The sequence below is a fragment of the Pungitius pungitius genome, chromosome 6 (genome assembly GCF_949316345.1).
Source record: "Pungitius pungitius chromosome 6, fPunPun2.1, whole genome shotgun sequence".
Lineage (NCBI taxonomy): Eukaryota > Metazoa > Chordata > Actinopteri > Perciformes > Gasterosteidae > Pungitius > Pungitius pungitius.
The window spans coordinates 8590418-8604400 of NC_084905.1; the positions used below are offsets into that span (position 1 = coordinate 8590418).

The 13983-nt window shown below is 41.2% G+C and overlaps 2 protein-coding genes across 4 annotated transcripts in view; both read right to left on the reverse strand.

Moving 5' to 3' along the window:
• wwp2 (WW domain containing E3 ubiquitin protein ligase 2) overlaps positions 1-5193 on the reverse strand; it is a 41973-nt gene extending 36780 nt beyond the window's left edge. For 2 of the 3 annotated variants that reach the window (XM_037452409.2, XM_037452407.2), the window contains exons 1-2: positions 4084-4447; positions 3554-3635 (exon numbers count right to left, since the gene is read on the reverse strand). In XM_037452409.2, coding sequence (XP_037308306.2) covers positions 3554-3635; positions 4084-4137 — 136 coding nt within the window. In that variant the 5' untranslated portion in view covers positions 4138-4447. Of the gene's footprint in view, positions 1-3553; positions 3636-4083; positions 4448-5100 lie in introns of those variants that run through there. The other variant, XM_037452408.2, reaches the window with a different exon arrangement.
• Positions 5194-5338: 145 nt separating this feature from the next.
• Positions 5339-13062, reverse strand: LOC119195682 (diacylglycerol O-acyltransferase 1-like). The gene is made up of 18 exons (XM_062563164.1): positions 12509-13062; positions 11963-12090; positions 11267-11354; positions 11119-11159; positions 10144-10229; positions 9766-9818; positions 9553-9658; positions 9139-9243; positions 9014-9073; positions 8820-8923; positions 8042-8080; positions 7712-7753; positions 7590-7634; positions 7241-7350; positions 7097-7162; positions 6916-7003; positions 6486-6548; positions 5339-6203 (listed from the first exon to the last, which is right to left on the reverse strand). The coding sequence occupies exons 2-18, from the start codon at positions 12067-12069 to the stop codon at positions 5979-5981; spliced, it is 1428 nt and encodes a 475-aa protein (XP_062419148.1). The 5' UTR covers positions 12070-12090; positions 12509-13062; the 3' UTR covers positions 5339-5978.
• Positions 13063-13983: the final 921 nt, after the last annotated feature.

The window sequence follows — 13983 nt, forward strand, 5'->3', positions numbered from 1 at the left end:
CATCATTTTGTAAATAGACGTGTCACATATCGAGACGTTGTCCCAGCTTTGCTCATCATTTTCCATGAAGGTCAAAGTTGGTGGGAACTCCGTCAATGATCATTTTGGTTCATCTGGTTCTTTAAATCAATTGAATCTCCTGCATCTACGTTGACGGGTGAGTGATACATTTCTCCTCTCAGTCAAACCACTGTATTTGATCCCCGTTGTTTCTAAAACAGCTACTTGTGCAAACACAAATAAAAATGTTTTTAAAACTATTACTCAGTAACTTGCAAATTGCTCTGAAGGTAACCGTCACATGATAAAACATATGGCTACCCTTTACATACAGATGTAATCCCCATGAAATATTGATTGTAGCTGCTTTAATAATATAAATAAAAATGTATCTGACAACTTTATTCGGACTTCTTTTTGGACTGGTAGTACCACAACGTGGTAGTACTATTAGCTGTAGTAGTAGTAGTAGTAGTACTACCTGAAAAGAATAATACGGTGTGTGTTGGGTCAGGTTATCCCATTCCTTTTTTAAGGAAATAGCAAAAATTGAGAAAAGTTTTTATTGATGACCTTCTAAGGTTTGGATGAATCGAGAGAAGAACATTTCTTTTACTGGATAAAAAATAAATAAAGTAAAATCCTGAAAATCATTTAAGTTGTGTTTTCTTTAAATCTCTTCTAAATATAGCAAAGTAAAAAGAATGACACTTGGAACGTTTGACAGTTTGGAATGGACTGATTGGATCAGCAATATGTTTCAGAGATTTTACAATTGAAGGAATCAGTATCGGCAAGGAAAAAACATCTTCTGGCCATCAGTAATGAAAGAGACACATAATGGTTGGTCACGTTAACGCATTATTTTTGCTATTACAGTGCCTTTCAGAAGTACCCAGCCCCCTTGGACTTTTCTACATTTTGTCATGGTGTAACCAAAGATTTATTTCATTAGGATTTTATGTAATGTACCACCACAAAAAAGTCCATCATCTGGAAGTTGGGGAAAAGTGGATTACATGGATTTCAAAAGGATTTACAAATATAAATCTGAAAGTTGAGTGAATATGTATTAAACCCCTTTCGTGTAAAACCTCTAACAAAAATCTGGTGCGACCAATTGCCTTCACAAGTCAGATAATTAATAAATAGGGTCCACCTGTCTGCAATATATCCTCAGCATAAATACACGTGTTCTATGAAGGCCTCAGAGTTTGTTACAGAGCGTTACTGAACAACAAGCATCATGAAGACTGAGAAGCTCACCAAACAGCTCAGAGATGAAGTTGTAGCTAAATATGAAGTAGCGTAAGCTTCTAAAAGAATATCCCAAGCTTTGAACATTTCACAAAGCACCATAAATCCATCCTTAAAAATGGAAAGAATATGGCATCACCATGAACACACCAAGAGAAGGCCGTCCACCCAGACAGCTAAAAAATAAAGGGTCCTCTGCGTAGAACTAAGTCTACCGACATCTAGTCTACCAAAAAGGCACCAGTTAAAATTGAGGAAAAAAGGTTTCATTAGTTGAGGGACCACACAGATATGGAAGTAAATCTGTGCCATCGGGGGTTGAAATAAAAAGTTGATTGAATTTCTAGCACTGAATATTTATGCATTGAAATTATGTACCTGAATGTTTTTCAACATTAAAACACCGCAAAAAAATTCAACCTAAAAAAAAAAAATGTTGAAATATTCGAAATGGAGGCTACAATATTCAACCGCAAAAAATTCAACCTTGGCACACCAATATGCGGAGGCTACAATATTCAACCCAAATAAATTCAACCATGGCACACCAACATCCGGGACACTAAGGAGGAGCAATCGATTCTAGATTCAAGATCAGTAGCGTGCGTCAAGCAAAAGGAGCGAGCACCCAAAACACCTTCGGCTTCGGATTGTATCCATGTCCAATAATAACGGGACTTTAACTCTTCTTCATGTCATCAGTGTGGTTTGTGTCTGTAAGATTCCGTAATAGACAGCTGACATTTGTACATTAACAGACTGTGTTGGACATGAACTAAGCGGAAGTTAAACGAGAGCGTACAGCCGCTCACAATACGCCTCTTCTTCTAGTTTTGAATTCATTTAATGATGCTGAGATCCTTCGACAAGCTGTTAGGAGTGATTGGCGGAGTTTTGAAAACCAGGAACGCGCTTGAAGAGGCAGATGAGCCGCTGTATCGTAGTGGGGGGGGGAGGGGGCAGCGGCTTTAACGGAGCGCGCAGACGCATAAACCCGACAGGACATGCAGGAATAACCGCAGTAGCGTCGGTGGAAGGATCCTTTTTCACAGCGGCACAAGCCGATCTCAGTTGGGTATTAAGCGACATTCAAAGTCCACGTAACGTTAAATGAGTCTTCATGACCATGGGTAAACTTTATTGAGGATCTGGCACAACACAGCGACCTGCAAGTAGCGCAGAGTCTTACATAAAGGGATGTACGTCTTAATGCGAGGCTTTAGAATTTATCTCAAAGGGATCCTGTATTTGCTCGTAAAGTCTGAAACGAGAACCCATTTTTCAGTGACGGTGTTACGTGCCTACTGGTTTTTGAACCTACTGGTTTGGCTACGGGTGCGTGTTTGTTTCCCCCCGGCAGGCAGGTGTTGTCTGCCTCCGTCACTTGAGTCGTCACACATTTGCAAACATATTGTTCTGAAAATGTTCAAAAATGCATCCCATATCCATTGCAGCGATTACGATTGTATAAGTGAGCACTACGTCACTGCCACGTATGAAGAAATACATAAAAGAACATTTATTAAAAGTCCGCCACAACCGGGATTCGAACCGTGTCGCGCAAAATAACGTAGTGCCACAGAGCGGCTGTGCTACCCACTCGGCCAACCGAGCTTAATCGATTTCAGTTGATTTGTATATTTTAATAGAGTTGTATATCGTCAGTGGCAAGCAAACGTTTTGGTTTAGGGTGAACATTATATGTTCTTTTATGTATTTCTTCATACGTTGCCACACTGATGGCATGAAGAAGAGTTAAAGTCCCGTTATTATTGGACATGGATACAATCCGAAGCCGAAGGTGTTTTGGGTGCTCGCTCCTTTAGCTTGACGCACGCTACTGATCTTGAATCTAGAATCGATTGCTCTACCTTAGTGTCCCGGATGTTGGTGTGCCAAGGTTGAATTTATTTGGGTTGAATATTGTAGCCTCCGCATATTGGTGTGCCAAGGTTGAATTTTTTGCGGTTGAATATTGTAGCCTCCATTTCGAATATTTCAACATTTTTTTTTTTTAGGTTGAATTTTTTTGCGGTGTTTTAATGTTGAAAAACATTCAGGTACATAATTTCAATGCATAAATATTCAGTGCTAGAAATTCAATCAACTTTTTATTTCAACCCCCGATGGCACAGATTTACTTCCATACACAGAGGGGATATCTTAATGTTGTGATGGTTGGATGGATGGATGGATGCCTCATGTGCAGACTTTTGTCTTAGCTTTGGAACGACGTGCCATCATGTCAGTTGGATCAGTTAGTCAAAAAGATGCCAATAAGAAACAGATCATTTACCTTTCAAGATCAACTGAGACTTCTCAGTGGTCTGGGCACTGCCAGGCCTGCTTGTGCTGGCAGCTGCCATTACCTCACAGCTCTGAAAACACAAACATGCAATATTACAACGTTATTATTATTATTACTACTTAGCGAGCATTTAGCTGACGCTTTTATCCAAAGCACCTTACATTAACCATAAGGATACAAACCCAGAAAAACAAGAAAAGAGAAAGTGCAAATTCATTAAATAAACCAATGTACAATTTCCTGTAGATAGAGCCATAAGTACAATTACAGTGCTACAATTTGTTTTGTGTTTTTTTTTAGTTAAGGTATGGTCTTAGTATAGTAAGACTCTCTGCGGTCCTGGTGTCATCAGAAAACATATTGTTGCTTCACTGCAGCATTACAACATCCCTTACATAAAAAAACAATGCAAAGACATCGTAAATGTAGCTGCATGGCTAAATCAAGTCCAACATAGGCATGAATGTGTTTCCCCACATCACAGTGCAAAGACTTTTATCAGGACCGATCAGAATCACCTTGAGCAAAGTCAGAAATGTTGCCGGATGGATTGGATGCAAAGAAGACTGCATCTGCAAGGACGCAGCAACACTGAACTCTGGTCTGCGGTTATTATAAATATGGGTCTTTACTTATTCAGAGAAAACCCGAATGAGGGGATCTCATCCGGTTATTGGTGTAACGCTCCTTGCTGCCCATCAAGGTGACTGCTGTTGGCTTCTCAGCATCTTTGAGACGAGAAACCCCAGTGATGCATGGTCAGAGGTGACCTGGCCGCGATAAGAAGCGAACTACAAAGTACTGTTTGTAATCAAATGATCAGACAACAGGATCGTAGCAATCACAACAAAAGCACAGAGCATTTTCCGTCAACCTTGTGAAACAAGCTGACCGGCTACGCAGCGTTAGCCCAATGCGTTACTGTGTGTATTGGCTAAACTTCAAATAGACTCGTAATCATACAACTGTCCCAGCTTAACAGCTTTCATTGTCCCCGGATTTAAATACCCTTGGCTGCTGCGCACAAAACACAAACACGGAAGATAATCAAGGCATTTCTGTACATTACGATCAAGCCCGACAGCGATAACAAGGACTTCCGGTTATGGAATTCCAAACTAAAGCTCAGCTGGCAAACATTGATATTTTGCTGCGTGTTATGACCAGGTAGGAAAACCACATACTAAATCCAGTGGCGACTATTTACTGATGGAGAACGACATTGCGTAGTTGGCAAACACCCATTTTGTTTTCCACACAAAAACGTAATCCAACCTCTGTGGCGTTTGTTTTGAAGGAGAAGTTACAACATGTCCCGTCTGCTGGGTCTAATTCTGGTCACCTTCTCCCAGAACAAGCTAACAGTTAGCGAACGAGCATCTTAGTGGATTTTACAAGAGGACATGTTAATAAAAACATGTTCTATCCACTTGACAACAGGTAAAACTGCCTTCATAGTAACGTGGTTCACGTCAGAACAAGTTATATATTCCAAACCAGACTCAAATTAGGTTCAAATGTAATCTTTCCCGTACCTTTCTCAGCTGTTCTCCGCTGCTGTCGCTAGTGAACTTTCATTTCCGCCTCAGTGACAATATCACGTGACCAATGGTGGGCTTTTTTTCATCGCACAAAGGATTGTGGGTGATACATTATATTAAACATTGCGTTGTTTTAAAACATATGAAAAACATTTATTATAGTATAGAAAATACAAATATTAAAGCAGAAATTAAATGAATTGGTATAAATCGAGAGACGTGAATTCTAATGATATATATTGGGGGTAAGTTGTGGGGTTTATCTGCGTTTTATCTTTGGCTGGAGGTGGATGTGTTTTACCCTTTTGTGTTCTCAAATGAACTGTTTGTGCGTAATTGCCATTTTATGTGTTTGAGGGACGAAAAGAGGAGTTTGTGATTTCTGTGATGATGGATATCAGGGGGACAATCCAGAACTAAAGCAGCTTTTGATTCCGACAGGGAGGTTCAGTCAACCCTTGGACTCACTGAACCATGAGACACAATTATCCCTTGCATTTCCTGGTTGGATTGCGTCCATGAAGATTACCGTAAACCTAGCCCTGTCACCAAGTAGTGTTTTAAATCATCGGTCTAAGCAGAAACCTTCTGTTCCGTGCTCCAGATTTTTGGACACATTCAAAAAGCCTCAGACGTACAAATTTAGAGGAAGAAATAATAAATCTGCTGTTTATTGCATTAACATTTTAACATTTTTCCTCAGAAGAGAAAGTGTACGATAGTAGCACACGTTACAAGTTAGAGCTCTTCTACAGTATGCTATATGTCCATTTATGAATCTACACATCAGTTGGGTATTATAACAACACAAGGATCCCTGGACAGACACAGGCCACATTCCCTGACCTTTGGACCACAGCGCTCTCATCTCTTCAGACACTTGATCCCTCGGGCTGCGAGGAGACGGCGCTGGGGAGCCTGGGGTCTGATACCAGTGGTGAGGACGATGGCTGAGGATCCTGTTGACGGAAGCTGGCGTAGTGGTCGTGAAAGTAAGCGCTCACAGCCAGAAGAGGGCCCAGCAAAAGGCACAGCCACACAAAGCCGTTGCCATAGTTTCCCTGGAAATAGTTTTCTAGGAATACCGCAACAACAAGCTAGAAGGAGAACATAGTGGGATTCAAAAACGGCCGTCCTCTTTCCCAGACTCGACTCTTAGCAATAAAAGTGACATCCCATACATTGTTATCATACAAATATGAATAGTTTTTTTTTTTGCTGGTGGATCCCTTGGTATAGTTCAAAAGGAGACAGTTAGAAGCTAAGATGAGATGTTGGGTGGAGTGTGTTTGCTTTTATGATTCAACTGTTGTGAGGAAGTATAACAGTCAAGTTGCAGTCAAAGCTCGATGACAACTTTGATCCAGTGATCTCCTCACCTCAAACAGCATCATGAGGAAGATCCACAGACGACAGCTAAGCAGGGGCAGAGCAATCATGTACTGTGTAGAAGAGAGAACAAAGAAAATACAACAGGTTATTACTGCATTGTTTGTTTGGATAAACAGACATTTTTCTTCAAGACAGTAAGATTCAAGACCTGTACAATAAGCTCGCAGCCTCTGACCCCTGCAGCCATCTGTTTTACATGATGTTTGTATACCAACAAACGGAATAGAAATAAATGAATGCTCTCACGTAAAGACGTTATGCCGCTCATGAAGCCAGGAGTTCTAACAGTGCAAACAACCCCTGCAGTGCTACAGTTTGAAATCACCATTCATTAAAGTGTTCCAATGTCTTTAAGTTCTCATGTCTCATGTAAAATAGTGTGGAGTGAAAGTAGCTCCATGCGATATCCCAATGTACCTCAAACAGACCAGCTGACATCAGGAAGACCAGTAGCTCTGCTCGTGATGGGGGCACATTCTTTTCCACCAGCCGAGTGTACACATGTCTTCATAAAGGACACACAGCGCAGACAAGGAGAGGACAGTTAGGGCAAAGGGTTTGGTATAGGTGTAATCCAAGCGACAGACTACAACATTACCTGTGACACCATTTCTGAAAGGGAATATTCCAGTTCTCCCAGAAAACAACCAGAGTGGTAGCGTTCCTGTAAATGAGGGACCAGGCGCAATGAGGCAGAGCACCATGACGTGCTGAATTGACTCATTTTCTCGGGGCCACATACCACCAGTCCCCATAAAAACGGCGATCCCCAAAGCGCAGCAGCTCTGCGCAGAAGTTCAGGTAGGAGTGACTCAAGAAGAAGACGAGGAGCCAGAAGAAATGGGTTGGCGCCTAACCAGAAAAGAAGATACCGTCATGCCATTTAACACCTATGTGTGTCCCAGTCATTGTTATGTACAACCGTGTAGAAAATAACATCCCCCTCCACACGTGGGACTACTTTCCTCAGAGATTGTTACACTTCGGTTCCCTCGTCAACTCTGTCATTATCCGTTTGGGGGAAATAACAACAAACACATTAAAAGTCTTGGGAGATGTAATGTTGAAAAGACATTTTAAAAGCCACTCACCACCAGTCCCACCAGGAGCTCCACTCTCATGGTGATGTCCATACTCTGTGGAAAGGGATCTGAAGGTAAGTGAATGCCACAGGCGGGATGTTCCCAATTCAGAGGGATTAGGTTTCACTCACAGAAAAGGAGTTTTCTGATCTTCGGAAGATTGGCTCAATCCACTGAGAGGGAAATACAGACCCACAGCACAGTCATAGGATCCACATCTGCTGTGTAAGGCTGTGCGAACATTGGTTTAACGTTAACTTCTCTCCCACCAGCCTGTGCAGCACTATGTGTATACTTCACCTCCTACGCTATAACAAATCACAGCTATGTGTTCTACTGTGTTATTAATATACACTAACTGATTGTGTACTAGTTCCAAACTATGAAAGATATCAGAATGTCCTATGTAGGTTCTCAGTACAGAGTCAAATACTGCCTTAAGAAAACACCAGCAGATGTACCTGCTGCACAATTCCAACCAGGATCTGGATGACGATCACCTAAAGTCATCAAATGTCAGAATTAGTATTTTAAAACCATTAGACCTTCAATATATCTGTACACCAACTACTTGTGAGAAGGCCCATTGCAAGGTGGTAATGCTTCTATCCTGGTCCATACCAAAAACACAGAAATTCTTTAAACTTGTGAATTGTCTATGTGAACAATACATAATTTAGCAGAAATACTGAGCAACTGAAATCATCTAATATCATAAATTTATTTATTTACGTTATTTAAGTATTTAAAGCAATGTTCCCCAAAATGTTACAACAAAATGAGTTCAGAAATAAATAAATATATATATATATATATATAAATAAATGTGTAAATTATTGAAGATGAAAAATTCCTATGTAAAAAATCAATATAATATACATTTAATTGTATATTTATTTCCAATGTATGCATTTACTATTACATATTACATATTACATATTATATATATATATATATATGTATTCAATTTTCAATTCAGATTCAATTCAATTGCACTTTCTGAATAATATGAATAAGAAAACGTTCTTAGCACTAAATAGTGTGAGATATTTTCAACTTCATTATTAGTTATTAAGGTGTGCGATCATATGAACAATGAGTGTTCTCAATTATTAAATTCTCTTTAATTTCATGTTTTTTTATTTTTTATGGTGAAACTTTTACAGTGCCATTGTAATTGTAAAAGAGATTATTCTAGCTAGATAAAAATGAAATATGATGATGAAGGAATCATCTCACCATTTCCAGCAGCCTGTGCAGCAGCTTGTTGATGCGAACCTCAGGCGCACAAGGGAAGTCTCTCTGGTAGCACAAAGTGGGAGCAAATAGGAAATAATACAGATCTGAGAAAACAAAGAGTCACAGAGGACAAAGTTAAGAACGAATGAGAGTAGAGAAACAAGGATCATCTAATAAGGGACGAGTGGCTTCACCTCGGAACGTGAGCTGCTCATCGGGGGCTTTTTCAGGCACAGAAACATCCTGGCACCTCTCTGGAAACGCACAGATGTCAGAACGAGTCGGCTCCTGGAGTCAGTACAATTTCTGAAAAAGGTACCTGCATGAGTTGATTGAGCCTGTCGGTACCAGTGATTGGTTTCCTGGTATGAATACAGCTTCATCCCCAGAGCAGTGTAGAACCAGAGGGAGAAGAACGCTCCACCTGGTGGCCAATAGAACAAAAACACCCCAGCAATGATGAAACAACCGAGAGCTTCACACTAAACTCCACCTATAAGGGTCTTCTTCTAAACGATTCAGCATGACACCATGGGCCCCTATTCACAGAAAGCCCCAACATTGCTGCTGCAGCTGTGACCACGCGGTGTGAGTGTTGACTGATAGGCGGGTGTCACTGTGTGTGGAAGCGTAAATGGGTGGATGGTAACTTGCAGCGATGAAGATACTTTGTTCATTTCCTGCTGTAGCTTCGTCGTGTATGTGCAGAATGGGCTGACGATGAAGTACTTACCTGTTGATATCGTGTTCTCATGCACAATGACCGCAGCAGGAAACAGCAGCAGCACGCCCAGATTTGTTAGATGTAGACGATGAGCGATTGTGGGGGTCAGCATACCCTGACAGACAAACAATAGAATAGAAGATGATCAGTCATTAGGACAAAGCACTTGCCGCTGCTGAATAATCTTGATTCAAACAGAAAGAGACAATTCACCAGTCCCACCTTTCCCTGAGACCTCTCAATGAGCAAAGCTGTAATGGCGAAGATGTTGGCAGCTGAAAAGAAACAGATATAATGTTACTGAGCTCACATCCTCATACATGAAGCTGTAATAAGCCTTTGGGGAGGTCATTACAAAGAAGTAATCACTGTATCGCGTTAGGCTGCAGTCAGTGTAGATGATCTAAATCCCCTATAGAACTGTTGGCTTTCTAGTTGCATTGTGGGTAATGCAGGCGATAGCTTTTAACAAAAAAGACGATATTTCAGTTAGGTCTAAAATGATTTTAATGCACTTAGCGAGTCTGTTACAAGAGTGCAGTGAAGTGCTCTTTAATGCATTTCTACTATTTCTAATATATGGGATGTGTTCTGGCTCACCTACTATGAGGTTGACAGAGGGCCAGTTGCAATTGTCCTCAATGAGATGCTCCAAGACCTTTTTGACATCTATCAAAAAGCCATGTCTGTTAGAAAAGAGGAAGTCAAAGTGGGACAGTTGAATGAAAGTCACATATGTGGAAGCTTTTGTTTTGATGGTAGGAATGTATCTCTGTGAGATCTACTGTAAAACTCAAATAATGCATGTGAAATATGGTTATAAAGTTTGTGTAAAGGTTGTGTGTGTTGCTAGCAAGCTAACATTAGCAAATTAGCGTCAGACAATAAGACGAGCCCACGCTGTATGTTATATTCTGGCAAATTGAATTGACAGTGCTACGCGAAGGGGGTCATTAGGGTTAGTCCTCTAGGAACGGTAATTTTACCCAAAGCCCTCCTACAGCTATTGATGTATTTCACTGTGGACTTGAGTGGTGACATGCCAGATTTACTGACATTGCTTTCAAAGACTTTGAGATTTCAATTCAAGTACAATTAGAGGCAAGTAACAAATAAAAGCTTATATTAACACCACAGAGGAGAACACACCACACCAGCCCAATACCTGCTTTAAAATAAAAATATGGCCATGGGTATTCATTTGGACCCCCCCCAGTGTCTAATCCATGGTTACGCCCTTAGGTGTTTACACCGTGCAGATCCCACTCAAAGCAACAACGATCTCCACCGCCGTTTTTTCTGCAGTGTTGCTGCAGGTTTAGTGCCGTGTTTTAGGCACTTTTTTGGAAAAATACATTTATTTCCGGTGATTAAAAATAAAAAAACTCTTTCTGTGTATCATCCTTGTGTGTAAATATCTCATGTTACAATGTGGACACCGCGGCTTATAGACTGGTGCGGCTTATATTCAGGTGCGCTCTATAGTCTGGGAATTATGCTACATATATGTACTACATTACGTATTTACAGTATACACACACACACACATTTATATATATATACACACATACTCACTGTATGAAATTCTCCAAGAATAAGTGAGCATGAGTCAGGACCTGAACGCCACAATGACACACATCAGTTGGTTATTAATTCATGACTGGGGGCTTTTCTCCTTAAACTAAAGTTTTTTTTTTACGAATGAGACATGTAGGAAACTGACCAGGAGGATGATGATCCAGTTGAGGAGGCCTCTGTATCCAGTGAAGTTGCTGTTGGAGCTCAGCAACGAGTCGTGGACACGATGACAACTGGACAAAGAGACTTATTTTTGTAATCATCATCTCAGTTTGACCACTTTTAGAGTGGTTGTCCGCTTGCAAATTCTGTGTCGCCTGCACCTTGAATCCCTTTTGCTCGGGTAGATGGCTTGAAGCTTAATGTTTACAGCTGCGTACAGCAGGATGTGGGCATGCAGGACAGATTCACTTGCTGACTTGCTGATTTGAAGTATGCATAGTCAGATCATGGAGCATGGGCTCCTGGGCACAGACATGCAAAGGGCCCGAGCACCCTTCCTTTATAGGAGCAGGACACATTATTGTGTCTCTTTGTAGTCCTTTATGTCTTTATGTTCCCGGTTGCTACGTGTCTCTTTGAGTGACTTTTTGGAGATGGTAGGCATACTAGCTGCTGATTGGCTCCATCAATAATCCATCAATGACAGTATATTGAATAGTTTTTTGCTGTGGTTTTGCTAAATCACTAACAAGTGATGGCATACTGATAATAGCATCACACTCACAGAGGTCATTGATTACTTTGTATTGTTATCATTTAGGTCCATGATACTGACATTGCATATTTCGTCCATGCAGGACTATCTGTTACAACTTCAATAAGATGTGTGAAAGCTCACCAGAGCACAGCTGCACAGGGATGTTCTGCTTCAGCAGGAAGGGGGAGACTTTCACCATCTTCTTCAGCCGAGGAAGAGGAGTAGATGGAGGAGAAACTCTTCCTCATCCTCCACGGTGCGTGAATTCCCTTTAGGACAAGTAGAAACGCACGCAGAGTAATTCTAGCCAAATCGTGTGAGTAAATTAGCAATGTAACGTTGTCTGGCTCCAACGCAGAGGTACGCACTCCACAAGACACATTTAAGACATTATCTGAGCAGGAGGTTTCATCTGGTGGATTCGGCTTACATGTCATCCACTAATATGGCATCAATTTGATTTACAGTCCCCGAACACATGGGATGGTGGGTGTCGTCTTTCACCATCACAAAAACAAATGTTGGCCTGTTCATTTGTTTTCTAGCAGCTTAGTAGAATTAATGGATGCCGAATTAAATAACTGCCACGACTTATTTAGAATTTATTCAAATGTGTCATGATACGTTAGCTGCTAACAAATAAAACTTTAAATTGGCAAAAATAGCTATTGAAAGTTAACGGCTTACCTTCACCTCCTCCTAAAATCCCATCACCCTCCGCGGCGTGTTCACATTCCGCCACATCCGCGGCACGGCGGCCCTCCGTCCGGATCTACTCAGCTGAGAAGCTCATTACACACCATTCACTGCCTCATCACTGATCCTAAATTAGTCTCATTGTCGCATAGCTCATTGTATTCTAATCATATTAAAGGGTGTCTGCTAATCCCAAATATTATTTAATATGGTTTTAGTTCATTAAATTTGCGTCACATAGTTTATTAAAGGGACAGTTCACACCAAAATCCAAACGTTCTCCTCTTTACTGTACTGCTGTTGATCTGTCTCTTTGTGATTTCTCTCCAATATAATGTAAAAAGTCACACCCTACAACTGGCTCTCAAAGGGGAAAAACTGTGGGCAGCTCACAAGATTTGGAGTAATCAATATCCCCAAAACTAGGCAACATACCAAAACAATCTAGAATAACTATTGACTCTACAGGCAATAAGTATTTATTTTTGAGTGTGGGCTGAACAGTACCTTCAAGATGTGCAAAGTAGAAGCTCTCAGCTTGTTGTGTATTTATTAGGGCTGTCAAAAATAGCGCGTTAACGGCGTTAATCAGCTGTTTGTTGTTAATTACGTCAATTTTTTTGACGCATTTCACGCATGCGCAGTGTGACAAATTATTCAGGTCAGTAAAGTGCCTCTTCCTCTAGGGAATGCACTTCATCCTATGCAACACATTACTGCCACCTGCAGGCATATGTCAGGACGTCAGGTTCAGCAAGTCGTTTGCGCCAGAGACCCGCACCCCCCCCCCCCCCCCCTCCCCGTTCTCGCGCAGCAGAACAGAGAAAAAAAGCTCCGCCCAGCAGAGCTTGGCTAAGAGCAGCGCTGAGATAGAGGAAAGACCATCGGAGAGACCCGTAATACTGTTCTGAAACATGCGGAGGAAGGGAAGCCAATGCGATCTAAATCCTCCCAGGTATGGGAATATTTCACACTGAAATGGGGGTGGTAGCGGATTTCTTTGCAGCGCCAGTCGTTCTAATCGCCGCGCTCGACTTCAAGGTGTAACCTTTATTATTGTTCGGTCTGAAACGGCGCGCCCAGTGACGGGTGGTGCAGCAATATTGTTGTTCGGGTGGAAATCGGGAGAAAGGTCGGTCCGGGAGATTTTCGGGAGGGGCTTTGAAACATCGGGAGGGTTGACATGTCTGGTCATGTCTGGTCATCGCAGCCCTGAACCATCAGGAGCACAAACTCACAGCAGAGTGGGATAAACTGCAGAGGCTCGAGACCCTTCTAGAGCCATGCAGGGAAATCAGTCTGTGACTTATCAAATAACATTGCTTTGATTATTTTCTGAAATGAATTAAAAAATCAAATATCAATAACATGTATTTATGTAAAAAATAATAATGATGATAATAATGATAATTATGTATCTGTGTCCTGTTATTTATCTTTAGTATGCATTTCAGAAAGAAAAAATG